Below are 20,350 nucleotides of genomic sequence, written 5' to 3'. Positions count from 1 at the left end.
ATCTTTTGGTCGTCAGTGTGTTTATGAGTATATTTAAATCTGTGACCAAAATTCTACTTGCTATCATGGCATTGACCTTGCAAAAGTCCTAAAATTCCTAAAAGATACTAGTGCAAAAGTTGTATGAATGTGAATTTAAATACTGCCTTACAGTCATCAGCTTATTCTCACAGAAAAGTATTCCCAATGGATAGCAGGTTATTGGCATTTCTCTTGGCTTGGGAGGAACATAGTTCACCAGAGCAAAATATTAAATGTATATTTGTTTCTGTTTCAATGTTAAATGAGAAATATTCAGTGTCAATCAGTTGGATATAGATCCAGGCTATGGCTTAGCACTCAACAAGTTCGTTTCTGGTCTGAAAGGAATTTTTTACAAAATAATCAGAGGTGTGTTTTGAATCATTGACCTGCTGAAATATACAATTATGTGACATATTCTTTTTCCTACATGGAATCATATTCTTTTCTAAAATGTGACTACAGGAAACATCCCCACACCATGACACTTCCACTACCAAGCTTAGTGATCTATACCTCATCCTTGTTTTGCCCCTTCAGCTTTTTTGTTTTGTATATAGGGCAAGTAACTATTGCCACCTAGAATAACTGCGAAAGTATTAGAGTAGCTGAAACGTTTGTGGGACAAATGTTACATGGGACAACGAGGGCCATAATATGACGTTGGTGTTTTGTTGCTAGATGGGTTTGCATCAGATATGAAGGTCAAGTTAGTTTTTGTTTTTCATTTTTTTAATGGGATGCTATAGTTTAGTACTCATTTTCTGATAGCGGCTATCAAGAGGAATCAAATCGTGCATTATAGTAAGGTCTGTGAAGGTCAAAGGAGGTCAAGAAGGTGGCATGAACGTCCACTTACAGATGATGTTCGAAGTGATGACCATTTAATGCCGTGCTGCGACCATCTTATCATGCATTGAGTGGTATTCCTTATCACATTGGCACTTATCGAAGCACACAATTCTCTCTCATAACTCGTGCAAATAGTAAATATTTGTCAAATAGGCCATATCCATTTAATGTGTCATTGATGTGTAAACGCCATTCGACAGTTTTGCAATACAACACTAACAGGAACAGAAAGACTAGTATCATCAAATCAAGTGAATGTGAATGATGTAGTCCTCTGAAGAATATTGATATGCTTCTCATTTACAGAGAAGACCAACAAAATTCAGTGAGAGCTGGTACTGTTGTACTGCGGTTAGGGATTCTAGTGCTAGTTTGCATCAAATTGCAAGGGAATTTGGCATGAGCCAGAGTACTGTTGTTCGTGTTCTGCATCACCATAAATATCATCCGTGCAATATCAGGCTTCACCAAGAATTAACTGGTACGGATTGTATGCATCGCATTAAATTCTGCTGATGGCTCAACTTCAGATTGAGGGAGGACACATCTATTAATTTATTTAGTGTCGAGGCTTCATTCGTGAACCATGGAAATACTAATTTGTATAATATGGATTATTTGGCAACTGAAAATCCATGTTCATTGCTGCAAGTTACACACCAAAAACTGTGGTCAGTGATGGTATAGTGTGGGATTCTGGAAGACATAATTACAGGTTCCTATTTCATCAAAGGCAGTCTTAGTAGTAGGAAGTACACCAATTTCCTGCAAGAAACATTAGGCCTGTTATTGGAAGAAATACTTTTAAGAAAAGGAACAGAATGTGGTATCAATACAATGGGTGTCTGGCACATTTTTTGCTGATGGCTAGAAGTGAGTTGCAGAGAGAATTCCCAAATCATTGGACATGGAGGTGATTTCGTGGGTGGGTGGTTTGCCAGATTTGATGCCTCTGGATTATTTCTTGTGGGTATTCATAAAAGACATTGTTTATAAAGACATTCCAACTACACCTGAAGATACGCGAGAGATAATTGTCGGTGCATGTGCTTCAATATGTGCCAAGGTGATACGGAATACCACTGAATCCATGATAAGAGGATCGCAGCACTATATTGATACCAATGATCATCACTTTGAACACCTTCTGTAAATGGACGTTAATGCCACCTTCATTGACCTTCAAAGACCTTACTGTTACTCATCATTGGATTTGTCTCCATAGCCGCTATCAGAAAATATGTAACAAACTATAGCATCCCATTAAAAAAAAAGTTTACCTTTATATCTCTGAAGCAACAAGAAACCGCCATATTATGGCCCCTGTTGTATCATGCAACTTTTTTCCCACAAACTTCTCAACTCCTACCATACTTCCAGAGTTATTCTTGGTGCCAATTCTTACTGAATCATCCAGTATACTGGACACCATCAGAAAATAAATGTTAAATTAATTTTTGTTTTTACATGAAATCTTACACTTATCTTTGGCATTCTAAGTTGGAGGTTTCCTTGCAAACTCTATCCTGTCCTTATTTTTTGAATTTGAGTGGGTTTATGTCATTTATCATGTAAATCATCCGTTACTTAGTGACTTTTTACAGTAGATGTGCATTGGCTCAGTCCATTATGTTGCTTCCTATCATCCCTGACTTGTTGAGATGTTTCTCACTTGGAGCAGCAGCTGATTTCTTACAAATCATTCTGCCCTTCCTACTTGCCCTTCAAGAATGACCTGACCTTGGCTTACTGGCTACTGTTATTTCCAAATTCTGGCCGCTGACTGTGCACACTTCTTAGTGATTGTGATATGCCATAGTCTTTAACAGTGATAGATTGCTACGTCCCAATCTTGAAGTCATGCAAAACAGCTTGTCTCACATCAATCAAGTGTTTCATTTTGCTACACTTTTAGTTCTCTACAAGTAAACAACCACTGAGTGAATACATGAGTCACAGTAGTTAATGAATACCATGTCATCAAGGCAAGCTACATACTTTTGAGCTAAAGAAACACATACTCACATTGTTGTATGATCTTGCTCTTTCACTAGATATGTAACCCCAGCAGCATGAAGCTCTTGATGGAGTGGCACATACATGTTGCTCTTTTTTGACTGCATGCAAGCAGTACTGACAGCATAACACAACTGCAAAACATTTCTGAGCACTGCTGTAGCATAACAAAACACCCCAAATACTTTTCCCTGCATATTTGCAGAGACTCTTTGACCTCCTTGCTGTAATGTGTTTGCAGTACATATACAATTGCTGCGCTTTATTGAGATGGTACTAGAAATGTGGAACAGTATTATTTTTTTTCCCTTCTCAGTTACAGGCCAGCTAAGGCTTTACATTTCTTTATGCTACTCTTTCATCTGTACGCTTTCTTGTTTCCACTCACTTGACATCCAGTTTCTGTCTTGTCTTTTTGGAACTATTTTGCTGTGGAAAATTTATCAACTCAATTCTGTTTCTGTATTTGGTTTTAAATTTCTTGCTTATTTATACAAGTTTCTGGTAGGTCTTGGTGCAGTTCTGTAAGCCAATGAGTTCTTTCCTTAAGTTTTTAGTACTGTTGCACAGTTTTTCTTTTTAGTCTGATAAGATTCATTAGCCTTCTTTGCCAAATTTTGTCTCCAGTTATTTTCCTAGATATTTATCTATACTTCTGTGTTGTTCCTGAATTTAGATGACTGTACTGGTGTCCTTTTTCCTAATATCTTTCCTTTTTTCATAATTTTCACTATCATTTGTTGATTCTAAAATTGGTGTTTGTGATGCAGATGTGTATCCTGGCCAAATGACTGCCTTGCAAGTCTGAGGTTCTGCAATTTTGGAGAAAGAATTTTTACTGTAAACATCTTCTGTTAACAGAAATGCAAAGACCATCTTTCATAGTCTACCTTTTGTGGCTCCATTTTTCCCCACAATTTGGCTACATGACTTCTCATAGATCCTTAAATTTGTCTTCCCCTGATACTCCCATACTTACTATTTGATTGGGATATTGCAGTCCTGTTGTTACACACTACTGATTCTTACCAGAGGAGACAAGTAGTCATGCTTCTCCTACTGTTTTTCTCTCTCTCTGTTTTGTGCTTTCTCTACACTATGAGTATTGCTTAATTATGTAAAAAAGTTGAGGAGACAATTTTGACACCCATTTTCTAACCAAGTAGTATTCAACTTCTGGTATTGGATTCTGACAACTGCTCCATCTGTTGAATGTTCACTTTTCTAGTATGGTCTGAAAGAAGAATGGCGTTAGTCCTTTGCCTTGGCTAAAGTCTGTTCTTGTCTCAAATGAGGCTGTAGTTCAAGACGACTCGTGTTGTCTTCTGTATTTTAGATTCTTTAAGAATTTTGAATAAAAGCAGTCTTACTTCATAGTCATAAGCCTTCTAAGGTTTACAGATGTATTCCAATAGTATTTTGCTCCTTCAGTCCTTTATCGATTTGCCCTTCAGAGGACCGTCCTGTCCTAAGCTATCTCTGATAAATCTCGTATTTTGGAATTGTTAGTGTTGTTTTCTCCTCAAACTTTTCGTGGAATTTCTTTTAATCTTCTGTGAACATGGCTATCTGTTATTACAGGCCAGGAATCTTACTTTTATGATTCGGTGATAATAGTCAATTTCAACAGGTATCTTTGTCCAACTCTGGAAATCATCACTTTTTGGAATTGTGCTTTGTTGTTGGAACATAAGCTATCTGATATTCTCAAATCATGTTATTGTTGACCTCATATCTTTATACTGGTGTATGTGGGTTTGTGGGTGGGGTGTTATCTGCCAACAATTTAGCTAAATGTCTTTTTCTTACCATTTTTCCTTCTTTCTTACATCCACAGTCAGGCAGACATAAATGGAAACATTTTCTCCCTGGACGGTTATGGAATGTATGTATTCAAAATTAATTTGGCAGCTGTACAGTTCTCAAGTGGTAGCCCAGTGTGACATCTGAATCCTTTATAATTCTTTTTGAGGTAATACTTTCCTTGTGTTAACCATTTTCACAAATTGCATATTCATTAAAAGACAGGATTCTTCGTAATCTGTATGTCCAGACAATGGTAGTACTTCATGTACTAATTTCTGTCAGTCATGTCATACTGCACGTCTTAATATCCACTCCCCAAGCACTAGGCATGACATTTAATAACTTCGATGTAGTTCATAGTAAGATGTCACTGGAGAATGGCATAAGTCAAAATTCCAGTTGTGAATAAATACAGTTAATAGCAGTTGAGGCAGAAAATGTTCTCATCTCCATCCTGTGCCAGTCTGAGGATAAAAATTTAATAAAATTTTTTTGTTTTCCTCTAGCACTTCATCAGATTCTTCTCAACATTGTTTTCAAGACTGTTTTGCTTTCTGCATTGTTCTTGTTACCCTGATTTATTGGTACATGACCATTAATTATTGTGTACTTCTCATCTAAATATTGAATTATTGCAGGGAGAGAGTCTTTCTGGAGGTAATGAAAAATTTGGTACTGACTGCAAAATAGATTTGTCATTTATGAATGCAGAGCCTAGTTCTGGAGTAGTTTCATGAATTTCTTCCCAGTGTTCTTTTTGAAAAATTTATAGTTCTCTGAATGTGGTATTTTTTCATCTGTCAACATGCCATTTTGTAATGCCAATTTTAACTTGTTGTCCATTTACAATGTCTGAAAGTATTTTGAGTCTGTCAATATTTATTAATGTTTGTATATTTAATGGTCCAAGCGTGTATGTAGTTCTGGGTGTGAACTTATGGTTAGGTTTAGAAGTCACTCCTCACCTCTGCAAGTTGGTCTGGGCTGCCCAGTGCACAAAGGCCCAATTGTGTCACTTGCGATGATAGATTCATCTGTCACTTTTCATAATAAAAAAAAGTGAACGAAAATTTTGCACAAGTAGTAGGTGCATGACAGATTAAAGATGTTTGTGGTCAATTTTCTTTGTGAAGTGTCTAGTAGGAAGTATGGCTACAACCGAATTACTGGCTTATGTAGATATTTACAGTACTGAAGACAAAGTGAGAAAATGGAGAGTGAATTCTTACTAACATTGTTTCATTAACTGCAACTGTTTATCATGTCCTCTTTAATGATATTTTCAAGCCTCACTTATAGCGTTTTGTGGACCACTCACATGTTGGTGGGCATTAATAGAATTATATTTATTTACTGTCCCATCAGTTGTAAATCACAGGCCATTTCTTCAAATATTTCAGGTGGAAACCTCAACAAGATATGCATCTGATAGTACAAGGTAAGTTTTCATAATTCACTGCAGAACATTTTGAGAAATATAAATTTTTATTACTTGTGAAAAGACGTAAGGTATAAAATGCACTACTGTAATTATTCAATATTACCGATAAGCAACAACATTACAAGGCAGTATGGTCAGTAATGTTGTTCTCTGCAACAACCATTATGTGACTGTTACTAGATAAATAGAGCAAATGTCTAATATCTGTACAGGAAAATAAAAGTTCAGATGGTATGTCAGCAGCTGTAGTGTGCTTAATGCACATCACCACATGAAAATCACTGAAGTTCAACAGATTCATCTTGATGGACACAAGCTAATGTCATACTGCAGTAGAACAAGTAAGAAGAAAGGGTGAGTGCCTATATATCCAAAAATTGGAGCTGATTCCCAGCCTTTCAGATTAATGCATATAGTGTTGAACAGCTCTTTCAATGCTGTACCACAGTGGTGCTCAGGAAACACACAAGCTTTTAGTGGCGACAGTTTATGGGCCACCATCAAGAAGAACCGTAAGTAGCTGTTGCCAGTTTCAGTAAGGTTGTGAAGACTTAACTGGTGAATCCTGATTTTCTTTGTTTCTCCTTTGTCCTGGTGTTCCCTGAAGGCTGACTCATTCATTAAACACATTACAGGTGAGAAGGTAATGATTAATTCCCAGCTCTGGGTCAACAGGTAGGGTTCACACATACCCTCTGATACAGACCAGGCCCAGACAGGGGTGACTGCCTAAGCTGTTACCTTCCCAAATGCCAGTTGGTCCCTCTGTCAGGAGTTTGGGAGGTGTGACCTGAGGAGTGAAGTCATTTATGGTGGATGAATCCTACTTTGAGGGGACCCCCAGTTAGAAGGAGCATACCATTGGAGATGTTGGCAATCATGGGTTATTATTTAGCAATGACTCAATCACCATCTTAGTTCGTGTCTATACTAAATGTCCTCACAGTATCATGTACCAGAGGTGGTCAGTCATTTTCTATGGTTAATGCATGCATTCTGAAAGTTGCTGTAGCAGTTGCAGACCCTGCGAAATTCTTATGTCATTTATGCAATAAAACTTTGCTTCTGAAGATGTATTGTGATTTTCAAGCCCAACAACTGCTTACAGCATTACTCCTCCAGAGTTATCCTGTTTGTGTTGAGGACCATTGTTCACTGAAATCTTCACATGGTGTTCTTTACATTCTGATGCTAGATGGCCTCACTGAGGGAGAAATCCACACTTACCTCTCTAATCACGGCATCACTATGGCCCATTGAGTAATGAAAAAGATGGATGCGAACTTAATGCCCACATGCACACTTTCTGCCATCTGCTCAATTAGTGATTGCCTCACAGATTAAGGCAGGCTATGAAGTCATTATGGTCCAACCACACATTCCAAACCAGATGAGATCCTACAAGTGTCAACATTATAATAAAACATGTGTCCTGTCAAAACATAGCCAAATGTGTTACTCCCAGCAAAGATGTTCATGAGGGCAGCTGTTTGCCTCCTCTCTGCTGTATCAACTGTAATCCCATGAATGTCCAATGGGTCTTAATGAGTGAACCATCCATGAGATCTGAGTGAAGGACATCAACCCCCACACTGTAACTTGCAGTTGTTAGCTAGTCAAAATCCATGCATTTTATCATCTGGCATTTACAGTACCATTTTTGCTATGCCATGCATAACGCAGAATATGCCCACCCCCAGACTTGCAACCTCAAGTTCAGTATTGCAGTAGTGAAATCACCCAGGTCACAGTAGCACCCCCGTCTCCTACAGCTGTGCAACAGGCCATCGGATCTTTGCCCCTGGTGGTGAAATCACCTGCTACACAACTGTCAGGCTGAAAGGATAAAAGCCGTACTCCTGCAAAGACTTTCTACAGTTAAAACCATAGTCTTCATCTGCCAACTAAAATGTTTTAAGAAATCAAACAAAAACGAACGGTTTTCTCCTTCCCTGACTTGGAGATCTTCTTCAGTGGTGTTGCCACATATACCCTCACCCGGCTGACCTCCATTTTGCTGGTGCCCACTGCTTACTGGTTTTCTGCCATGGAATTCCCAGGCTGACCCACGGGGGAAGCTAATATGTTTGTAGACCTCATGGAACAGGATTCTCCAGCCTCTGCCCCTTGTAGCAGTGGATTTTTGAAGGCTGGCACTCAGCAGCCACCTAGGTGACTAACCTTCTTGTGTTCCCTCCTCCCCAATCCCCTTTCCCCATTATGACTCTTCTCCAGTGGAACATTTGTGGCATTAGATCTAACGAGGAGTCACAGTTGCTCTTGGAATTGCAGTGTCCACTTGTTTTCTGCTTCCAAGAAAAAAATTGTCCTCACAACCCCTTTCTCTCATGTTTCCTTCTGGTCCTCTGTGATCTTCCCCCAAGGACAGCAGTCCACATCATGGGGAGCCATGCTGGTCATCCATCTCATTGAACACTCGACTGCTAGCTGTTGCAGTCTACATTTTCCTTCCTCATTTCACCTTTCCTCTTCATAACTTCTACACCCCTCTTTCATTTGCTGTTACTAAGTTGGATGTACTCCAGCTCATTGATCAGCTCCCTCACACCTTTATGCTGCTGGGCGACTTTAATGCCCACCCTCTGCTTTGGTGCTCTGGGAGAACCTGTCCAAGAGGTTCCCTCTTAGCTGACTTCCTGAATCTCTTAGCACTGGAGCACCCACGTTCCTTTCAGATTCCATGCACATTTATTACCATTTGGACCTCTCATTCTGCATTGTCCAGCTCGCTCATCATCTTGAATGGCCCATTCCCTCTGACACATACTCAAGTGATCACTTTCTGTGTGCTATCCATTCGCCGACTACTAACCCACCTGAGTGCAAATCCAATTAACAGCTTTACAAGGCTAACTGCAGGCTTTACCCCTCCCTCATGACATTTACACAGCTGTGATGACCACGTAAAGTATCTTCGAAACGTTATCCCTACTGCTGAAGTATGTTCCATAGCATGCACTTCATGTTTACTGTAGCATGTTCTGTTCCCTGGTGGACTGAGGCATGCAGCAATGTGGTTTGCTTGCGGAGATGTGCTCTCCATATTTTGAACCATCATCCTGATACATCTGCTGGAGGGCTGGTATCCTCTGTAGTCCATACATCTGGGGCTTCAGAGGCCATCTGCCACATTTACTAGAGGAAATTTTGAAAGACAAAGTTGTCTCAAGGTTCATATGGTTTGGATTTGTCACACACACTTATGCAGGAAAACATGATGCCTGAATGCCCGTTGTGTCATTGCCTTTGCTGTCCCCATTAACCATATGGACTCTCCCACCAGGTATCTCAGCTCCCTTTTCGTCAAGGATTTTACAATGTTTCAGTTCTACATCAACCTGTCTCCTAAATTCAGCGACATTAGCTATGCTTTCGTGTGTTTCCAGCCAGTCAATGCTGTACATCACTGCCCCCTGCTCATATATTTGAGGAAAGTAGTTTGCTTTAAATTTAGACCAATTAGGATTAGAGTGAAAGTCAGTACATCAAAGCTTCAAATGACGCAGAGGTTTGCATACTGCTTGTTTTTCAGCAATTTTCGGGAAAAATATCATTCAGAAATATCCTCAGAGGTATGAACTGAAGTCATGGTAGCGCTGAACATTGTACAACAGCTGGTTCCTTTTGGTGAAGTGACAACACAATTCTTCAGGTGGCCTTAAATCGCCAAGAGCTTCATACCCCGAACAACATCTAAATTTACAGTTCCACGTTTTGTAAATTTCCACATTGTCTCAGGCAAAGTATCTTACATAAACACGCTGTAAAATCTTGTGATTTTAAATTTTGTGGCAAGTTTAAGCAGATTTATGTTTTTAATCCTTCTTTCCAGTACCATTGCGGTGGAAGTTTTTTTAATGTACAACCCAAGCCAACCCCCTGCGGGTCTGGGGTAAGAATAGGCCCGAGGTATTCCTGCCTGTCATAAGAGGCGACTACAAGGAGTTTCAACCATTTCGGCCTTCCCTGTGATGGTCCCCCTTGGTGTTTGACCTCCATTTTTCAAAATTCTACAGAAGTACGAGCCTTTTGGGGAAGGACGCCTTACGTGGTGTATCACTGGTCCTCCGTGCACTAAGACCTTGGCACTGACCATTGTAGCGGCGTTGTAACCATACCCACTATTCCTCAAATTGGGCCTAAACGCCAGATGGGTTGTACAAGTTACGCCCATAGTGCGTCCCCATCTGCACCTATGATCATGATGGACTTTCTATGGCACCCGAAATCCAGCACGGTAGCCAGCATGTTGTGGTGGGGTCGTCATGTACCCTCTAGGTTGTAGCCCCCTGACAACACAGGGATCTTACTTCCGATACCTGAGCTGCACCCTCCCCATGTCGGCCAAGGAGTAGATGCCCGTCTCCTTGGGGCATCAGGACTCCCGGCAACGGTCATCCTGCCAGGTGGCCCTTGCTGAGGCTGGGTGGCCCCATGGGGAGAGCCCCTGGTCGGAGTGGGTGGTATCGGGGCGGACGTTTCGCAGATGAAACGTCAACACGTATCAGGTCGCTCTGTGGCCGAGTCTTTCAAAAGGAAAGGTACTGTCTCTAGTTCTGGTTCTCCTGCCCTTTCCCCCTTGGCCACTCCCTGGGAGGAGGGACAGGCCCGCCGGCTTGGGGCGAAGTACTTCCCCCGCTATTTGGTCTGTTCTCGAACCGATGGGGGGACGTTCGCCACCTCCAACCTCCAAGCCCATGTTCTTTGTTCCGCACATTGAGGACATCTTCGGGGAAATCGAGGCTCTCTGTCAGATGCGTTCGAGGTCCGTTCTTATAAAGACCACCTCCGCCACACAGTCGGCGGCGCTCCAGGCGTGCGACCGCCTAGGGGACATACCAGTGTCCATTGTCCCGCATCTGGCACTAAATAGGACACAGGGGGTTATTTTTCATCGGGACCTCCTGCTGCAATCTGATGCGGAGCTCAGGGCCAACCTGGAGCGTTGAGGTGTGCATTTCGTCCGGCGAGTCCAACGCGGCCCCAAAGACCGTCGCATCGACACCGGGGCCTTTATCCTTGCCTTTGAGGGGGACGTTCTCCCGGAGAAGGTAAAGGTGATGTGCTACCGGTGCGACGTGCGACCTTACGTCCCACCTCCTATGCGCTGTTTTCGGTGTTTGCACTTTAGGCACATGTCGTCACGGTGTGAGGCTGAGCCCCTTTGTGGCGATTGTGGACGTCCTCTTCATGAGGAACATACATGCACCCCACCACCTCGGTGCGTTAATTGTCCTGGCATCCACTCGCCTAGATCCTCAGACTGCCCCGCATATCAGAAGGAGAAGAAGATACAAGAACTCAAAACTTTGGATGGTCTCTCTTATTCTGAGGCCAGGAAGAAGTATGACTGCCTCCATCCTGTGCCATTGATCACTTCGTTTGCCTCAGTTGTGTCCACTCCTTCCGTGGTATCCTCACCCCTATCCTGTCCCCCCTCCGCTTCCTCCCCCCCATCCGGGGTCTCTGCCTCTGAAATCCCTCCCTTCCAAATCCTCCTCCCCCGTGGCCCCCGCCCCCTCTGCCCCGGGGGCCACCCTTCCCCCTCCTCCACCCCACCCCCCCCCCCCCCCGCTTGAGAAGCGATCCTCTTCTCAGGCGTCCATCGGGGAAACGTTCCGGACACCAGCTTCTGAGGTCCGGCGTTCCAAAACGGACCCCGCACGTGAGGACCTTCTTCGGGTCCAGCCCACCATCCCTGTGCCTCCTCTGACTTCCAAGAAGGCCTCCAAGAAGAAGTCTCTATCCCCCTCTCCACCACGTCGCGTTTCGTCTGACACTCCATCCGTGAGTCGCTGCTCCTGGCCGTCCTCAGTTTCGCCGGGACGCTCTGCAGCCAGGCGCTCAGCTGGCCTCTCGTCGGCAAATGATGCTGCCCCTCCTACACAACCATGGACAGCGGCCGCAGCTCACGACGACTCGATGGAACACGATCCGCCTGCCGCCGGTTGTAGCGTTGTTCCCTCGACACCTGGCCCTCCACGGCCGTCGAGGTGACGAGCTCTTCCCCCGTCTCGTTCCCACTCTTTTTTGACTAGCAATGGCCTTGTTACATCGGAACATAAGAGGTATTCGATGTAATCGGGAGGAATTACAACTGCTCCACCGCCTGCACTGTCCACTCGTCCTTGGTCTCCAGAAAACCAAGTTGCACCCGACTGACCGTATAGCCTTTACCCACTATACCTCGGAGCGGTATGACCTCACCCCTGTGGACGGTATCCCAGCTCATGGTGGGGTCATGTTGCTCGTTCGGGACGATGTTTATTACCATCCCATCCCATTGACCACCCCACTCCAAGCAATAGCTGTCCATATTACTCTTTCTGCTTTTACTTTTTCAGTTTGTACCATCTACACTCCATCGTTATCTGCTGTTAGGCGGGCTGACATGATGCACCTGATTGTTCAGCTTCCCCCACCGTTTTTATTGTTTGGTGACTTCAATGCCCATCATCCCCTTTGGGGCTCTCCTGCATCCTGTCAAAGAGGCTCCCTCTTGGCGGATGTCTTCAACCATCTCAGTCTCGTCTGCCTCAATACTGGCGCCCCGACTTTCCCCTCGGACTCTACTCATACCTACTCCCACTTGGACCTTTCGATCTGTTGTACCACTCTTGCCCGTCGGTTCGAGTGGTATGTCCTTTCTGACACCTATTCGAGCGACCACTTCCCCTGTGTCATTCGTCTCCTGCACCACACCCCATCCCCACGTCCTTAGAGCTGGAACATACCGAAAGCTGACTGGGGACTTTACTCCTCCCTGGCGACCTTTCCGGACCACGATTTTCTTAGTTGTGACAGTCAGGTCGAATACCTCACGGCTGTTATCATCAATGCTGCTGAATGTTCCATTCCTCATACTACCTCTTCTTCACGTCGAGGTATCCTCCGCACTATGCACAGGTGGGGAATGCGCGGTTGCCTGCCCCTTTTTATTGATTCCTTTATAACGGATTGAAAGTTTGGGGTACGTGTGGGTTCCGTATTGTCCGACGTCTTCCTCCAGGAGAACGGAGTGCCTCAGGGCTCCGTCTTGAGCGTAGCCCTTTTTGCCATCACGATCAATCCAATTATGGATTGCATTTCACCTAATGTCTCAGGCTCTCTCTTTGTCGATGACTTCGCAATCTACTGCAGTGCCCAGAGAACATGCCTCCTGGAGCGCTGCCTTCAGCGTTGTCTAGACAGCCTGTACTCACGGAGCGTGGCAAATGGCTTCCGGTTCTCTGAAGAGAAGTCGGTTTGTATCAACTTTTGGCGAAATAAAGCGTTCCTTCCGCCATCCTTACATCTCAGTCCCGTTGTTCTCCCATTCGTGGAAACGACTAAGTTTCTGGGGCTCACGTTGGACAGGAAACTTTGTTGGTCTCAGCATGTCTCTTATTTGGCGGCCCGTTGTACACGTTCCCTTAATGTCCTCAGAGTTCTTAGTGGTTCATCTTGGGGAGCTGATCGCACTGTCCTACTTCGCTTGTATCGGTCCATAGTCCGATCGAAGCTGGATTATGGGAGCTCTGTCTACTCGTCTACTCGGCCATCCCTCTTACGCCGTCTCAACTCCATCCACCATCGGGGGTTACGTCTTGTGACTGGAGCCTTCTACACTTGTCCTGTCGAGAGTCTTTATGCTGAAGCTGCCGAATTACCATTGACCTACCGGCGCGACGTACTGCTGTGTCGGTATGCCTGCCGGCTGTTCTCTTTGCCCGACCACCCCTCTTACCAGTCCTTCTTCGCCGATTCTCTCGACTGTCAGTACGGGTTGTATGTGTCTGCCCTGCTGCCCCCCCCCCCCCCCCCCCCCCGCCCGGAGTCCGCTTCCGTCGCCTGCTTCGACAATTGGATTTTGCCCTCCCTACCACCTTCAGAGAGGGTGAGAGCCTGATTACCACCTTGGCTCCAGGCTCCGGTTCATATTTATCTCGAACTCAGCTCGCTCCCGAAGGAGGGTACTCCGGCTGCAGTGTATTGCTCACGGTTTGTCGAACTTCGTGCTCGACTTGCTGGTCACAACTTTATTTACACCGATGGCTCCAAAACTGATGATGGCGTCGGCTGTGCCTTTGTCGTCGGGGCTGCCACCTTTAAATACCGGCTCCTCGACCAATGTTCCAGCTTTACGGCCGAGCTTTTTGCTCTCCATCAGGCCGTTCAGTATGCCCGCCGCCACCGCCATTCATCGTATGTACTCTGCTCTGACTCAATCAGTGCTCTTTAGAGCCTTGGAGCTCCCTATCCGGTCCATCCCTTGGTTCAACGGATACAGCAGTCCCTCCATTCTTTCGCTGATAATGGTTCTCCTGTCAGCTTTCTGTGGGTTCTTGGACATGTATGAGTGCCTGGGAATGAGGCTGCTGATGCTGCAGCCAAGGCTGCAGTCCACCTGCCTCGGCCAGCCTCCCATTGTGTCCCGTCATCTGACGTTCGTGGGGATGTTTGTAAGAGGCTTGTGTTGTTGTGGTGGGATGCTTGGTCATCCCTCCAGGGAAACAAGCTCCGGGCAGTAAAACCGCTCCCAACTGCTTGGACAACCTCCTCCCGACCATCTCGGCGAGAGGAGGTGCTTCTGACCAGGTTGCAGATTGGGCATTGCCGGTTTAGCCACCACTACCTGCTCTCCGGTGACCCAGCCCCGCAGTGCCCTTGTGGTCAGGCATTAACAGTGCACCATGTTTTATTGTCGTGTCCCCGCTGTAGTCAATCTCGTGTTGTCCTGTCCGTGCCATCTACTTTACCGGATATTTTAGCTGATGACGCTCGAGCAGCTGCTCGTGTTCTTCGTTTTATAACTTTGACTGGCTTGTCCAAAGACATCTAACCTTTTTACTTATTTTATCTGCATCTTTGTCAGGTCTTTCTGTTGTCCCCCCCTCCCCTTGAGTTTTAATAGATTCCATGTGCTCTAACAACAGTTACTGGGTGCTAATGACCTCAGTAGTTGAGCGCCCTTAAACCCCACCAAAAAAAAAAAAACCCAAGCCACTTTCTGTATTGTAAATAGAGGCCTTTACCTATAGCGATGGCCTCCATGGCCATATTACACCTTTTAGTTGCTTGTAATTACTTTTCTCTTTTTTGGGCGTTCTGTACTGCTTGAAATATATCAGCTCTTCTAGCTAATGAAACCAGTGGCTGACAGCCCAGTAAATGTAGGAATCAGAACTTGAATTATTTCACCAAATGTCTTTGGTATTTGTAGGAACCTGGGCGTTTTAACCCATCATTTCCTTCCATCTTTCTGCCTCAAGGCAACTTTTGCTACTGTCACCAATTCTGTAAATATCGCATAGATTTTTCTTCATTCTTAGCATATAGTGAGTTGTATTCAGTATTGCTTGAAGGCTAGTCCAGTACCCAATTTAAGTTCGAGCAAACATTGCCTTATCAACATCATATGCAGGAATAGGTTTTCCTATATGAATATCCGTCCCTTGACATACCTGCGCATCCTTATCAATGAGTATTTAGTTTGCAATATGGTGATCTTTATTTGTAGTGTAGGTGATGATGTGCTCTTTGCACACATTTTCCAATGTGTTAAAGCCGTTATCACCATAATCTAGGTGATATTTCAATTTTGTTCCAGCTCTACAGTCATTGTATCCAGAAATACAAAGTTCAAATGGCAGACTCTTGAGAATACCACCTCCAACTTTGTTGACACACTTCCTATCACTCGTGCCACACTACTGCATGGTTTGAGCTTTGATTTTGGTATTTCATAGCAATTTGCGATTGTTCACCCAGCTGTTGAGCTTCGATGAGAAACTAAACCATTTCATCAAAGCCCAGTTCCCTCGACATCTTACGATCTGCTCTCTGAGGAACATAATGGGTTTCCCATAGTTCATTTGTGACATCATTAGGTTTGTTCTTAATTCTGTTGTGAATAATGCGATTATACTTGTCAATGATCTGTGGCTGTATGTTCAGCCATTTGCAGATACGTAGAAGATTACATTGCTTCCACATTCGGTTTTCGATTGTCCAGTTTAACCATTTGGCAGTGCTAGTTTGCAAATGGGAAAATGTTGAGTAGTGATTTATCCAACATCATTCCAATTCTACCTTGAAATGGCTATTGTAAAATTTACTTCCATCACATGCTTCAAGGTTGTTGGGAGTCGAGTTAGTCCTGTCTGTAACAATTGTTTAGAAACCTCTCAAACCTCCTTCCCTGTCTTTACTTTCAAAGGTAAGGCCCAAGCAAAATTGGAACATGTGTCTGTGACCATGAGAATGTACTTGAAACCATTATTTGATTTTAAGTAGTTTTGCGTATCTGAGATCAGCCTGCCACGCATAATCCATTCCTTGTATTATCAGAAATATTCTGCATGCAGGTCTGTAAAGCTCATGAACAACTCCCTCCACAATTACTCGACGATGCATATTTTTCAAAGCTCAGGTAAGATTGATAATATTTTGCTCATGTGACCAGCATTCTCTTCACCAGCTGAAGTTGTAAACAGTCGTAATCCAGCTATGATTTCATTTAGTTACCATAATTTGTATCCTCTAGAGGTAGATTGTTCAGTCTTTCAGGCTAAACTTGGGTTATTTTACCTGCACTATGTGGAACTGCTACTGCTGGTACAGTTAAAATCCTGTATTTGTCACTCTATGAAACTTCCATTCATCCTTTTGGGGTTTTACATGTGTTGGTAATTCGTAATAATGGACCACATGTTTTTATAGTTTCAGGGTATATTTTTAATATTTGACGTTTTCAGAATTATTAACTGTAAGAGCCTAAGCAATGTTTCAAATTCCTTGTTCCCAATTCTTATGGCCTTCTTGGTTTAGCATATTGAGTGCTTACCTACCAAATATGGTTTTGTCCTGATGACCCCATATGTTGTCTTAACTCATCATTGCTACTTCTCCTCCTCCTCCTGTTTCTGCTTATATCTACAGTGCATGACAGTTCTTCCAGCCTGTCAGTTCCTGGCTTAAATGTTGCTGAGAGATGCTGGTCTTGTTGCAGTTGACCTAACTTTCACAAAAGTAACTTCTATCACATTGCCTTCCACACCTCTATTTTTAGCATTACACTTTTTCAGCAACATCCTGCTGTATACTAAGGCATTTTTGAGACAGTTTACAATCTAAATGTGCTTTGAGACTATGGGTAGTGATGGGAGTGAAGTGACTTAGCCGTCACATTTTTGTTCCACACATACGTTAGTTTTACATAGACTACTTTAATTTCTTGCCCGCCAGAGGTTCGAGTCCTCCCTCGAGTGTGTGTGTGTGTGTGTGTGTGTGTGTGTGTGTGTGTGTGTGTTGTCTTTAGCGTAAGTTAGTTTAAGTAGTTTGTAAGTCTAGGGACCGATGACCTCAGCAGTTTGGTCCCATAGGAATTCACACACACATCTTTAATTTCTTGTTGACACACAGTTCACATTCCTGTATTAGAGCATTCAACAACATTCATAGCACCTCCCTTGACAAGACCTTCAGTTCCCTTAATTTAGTGTTGACTACCTCCATTTTCTTGTGAAATGCAAGTGCTTTGCATCTTCTGAATGAATGTACAACACATGTTCAAATTTGTACATAGTGTACAATATACTGACACACGTGCATTTTGGTGCATTGCCTTTTTGAAAATACTTGTTGAAGTTCTGTTTCTATTGACTCTCATTCAATTTACTAGTTTAACTGTAACCAGCAAGCTATACTGACAGTTACTCCAGCAATCCTCACATGTAACAAATTTATTGAGTGGCATGTCATTTCCTACATGTACTTTGAAAATATGCTTTAAATTAAGATTGTCCTGTTCGAAAGTTAAAAGGTTGATGTATCCCATACAAATAGCTTTGGGATGCTTAAGTATGTCTCACTGAAATAAAATACATTGACTTGCATGTGGCAAGCAAATCAGAAATACCTGCTGATATCCTGATTTTCCACTGGGATGTTGCCAAATATAAATATACTGTTAGGTTTTACGTTTTCAGGTGGTAGAATGTCACTGCTTTTGCTGGCTGTTCAGTATGTTACTCCCATAACGCCATGCAAAATTTCCTGCAGTAGCTGATATTTTGAGTGAAACTGAATTTTTGAAAAATATATACATGCTAAAGTGGTCTCCCACAGGATATGTCAACAGTGTAAAAACTAGATTATTTTCTGCAGCATGAAGCCCCAGTAACCAAAGCATTTCTAATATCAGGAAGTAATGATCCATTTGTCTTGTTCTTCTGGTTTTTACCTTCATCATAGCAGGACCAGTCGTTTAAAGACCGTTGTGGTGAGACTGTTTCTTCCACTTGGTTATGGTGGTAACTGTTTATTTATATTGAAATAGAGGGGTTTTATAAACTCTTACCTACAGGTGGGTATATAAACAAACTTAAAAAAGATTGTAATTCAGTGCCCACATTTGGTAATGTTGAATCATATATTTCCATTGCAGTCAATGCACAGAATGCATCATGGAGTCAAGCTATTGTAGTTTCCAATGAATGGAGAGTTTGGCAAGCTATGGACAGTAGATAAGTGCACAATGTGCTGTAGAATTGGAGGACATGTGACTGCCTTCTTTGCCAACACATTAGCTCATCCTGTACTGCATTTCATTAAACCTGAAAGTCTGCTCCTGTAGATCTGTGCTCCTTCTGTGGTGAAATACTTTAACTATATCAACTGACCCCTACAGAGATGGTATGATCACATGGTAACAGCAGGGGAGAGCAAACTTTTCTGTGGAACAAGGCTGAAATTAGCTTTCACATATTGCGTGGTCAGTGTCATTCATCCAACGAGAATATTATTTTGTCATCACTAAATCAATGGTTTTCAACTAATTCCACTTATTAGAACTCCCTATTCAATATTACACAGACATGCTTACACCCACTGGTATTCAAACAGTAGGTTTGATTGAACAGCATTTTGTTGACACCAGATGCCTGCTGCTGCAACAACTTCATCTTTCCTGCAAGGAAGGCACATGGTGTTAGTTAGCTTATTTGCACATTTTCTCTGTTCATCAGCATTAATAATTAAACTGGCTCACAACAGGGACTTTGGATGCATGACTTGACATCCTTATCCTTTGATGTTTGTCACAAGTGAGCAAATTATTTATCCATTGCTGTAAGTATATTTTCACGACATCTACTACTATTATAGCTATAATTGTATTATTATTATTTCTCTTTCCTGTCTCAGATGTTATGTCTGATTAAAAATGGAAAGTGACGCGGACCTTGATCAAGCGTGACTTCCTTTAAACTATACAGTATATGTTACATTTCATTTAGGAACTTTCGGGTAATTGAACATGTATCAATAATTACAGATTTCTGTAGTTGTATATATACGTTTGGATGTAGCTGTATTGCATTGATGTACTGGTGGATATTGTGTGGTAGGACTCCTGTAGTTAATAGTATAATTGTTATGATGTCAACTTTATCCTGATGCCACATGTATTTGACTTCCTCAGCCAGTTGGATGTATTTTTCAATTTTTTCTCCTGTTTTCTTCTGTATATTTGTTGTATTGGGTATGGATTGTTCGATTAGTTGTTAATTTCTTCTTTTTATTGGTGAGTATGATGTCAGGTTTGTTATGTGGTGGTGTTTTATCCGTTATAGTGGTTCTGTTCCAGTATAATTTGTATTCATCATTCTCCAGTACATTTTGTGGAGCATACTTGTATGTGGGAACGTGTTGTTTTATTAGTTTCTGCTGTATGGCAAGTTGTTGATGCATTATTTTTGCTACATTGTCATGTCTTCTGGGGTATTCTGTATTTGCTAGTATTGTACATCCGCTTGTGATGTGATCTACTGTTTCTATTTGTTGTTTCCAAAGTCTGCATTTATCTGTTATGGTATTGGGATCTTTAATAATATGCTTGCTGTAATATCTGGTGTTTGTTTGATCCTGTATTGCAATCATGAATCCTTCCGTCTCACTGTATATATTGCCTTTTCTTAGCCGTGTGTTGGATACGTCTTGATCGATGTGTGGCTATGTTAGATGATACGGGTGCTTGCCATGTAGTGTTTTCTTTTTCCAATATACTTTCTTCATATCTGTTGGTTATGTGATCTAAAGGGTTGTAGAAGTGGTTTTGAAATTGCAGTGGTGTAGCCGATGTATTTATATGTGTGATTGCCTTGTGTATTTTGCTAGTTTCTGCTCATTCTAGAAAGAATTTTCTTAAATTGT

At 42.7% G+C, this 20,350-nt stretch overlaps 1 protein-coding gene across 6 annotated transcripts in view; it reads left to right on the top strand.

Moving 5' to 3' along the window:
* Positions 1-20,350, top strand: part of LOC126213561 (zinc finger protein 708-like) — a 451,089-nt gene that overhangs the window by 410,328 nt on the left and 20,411 nt on the right. For 5 of the 6 annotated variants that reach the window (XM_049941393.1, XM_049941396.1, XM_049941394.1 and 2 more), the window contains one exon: positions 6,096-6,133. The exons of the other annotated variant lie outside the window; for it this stretch is intronic. In XM_049941393.1, the coding sequence (XP_049797350.1) occupies positions 6,096-6,133 (38 nt within the window). The remainder of the gene's footprint in view (positions 1-6,095; positions 6,134-20,350) is intronic. 6 annotated transcript variants of the gene reach the window in all.

This window comes from Schistocerca nitens, chromosome 11, assembly GCF_023898315.1.
Source record: "Schistocerca nitens isolate TAMUIC-IGC-003100 chromosome 11, iqSchNite1.1, whole genome shotgun sequence".
NCBI lineage: Eukaryota > Metazoa > Arthropoda > Insecta > Orthoptera > Acrididae > Schistocerca > Schistocerca nitens.
Note: the sequence above shows the minus strand (reverse complement) of the source record. Positions and strands in the feature narration are given on the sequence as shown.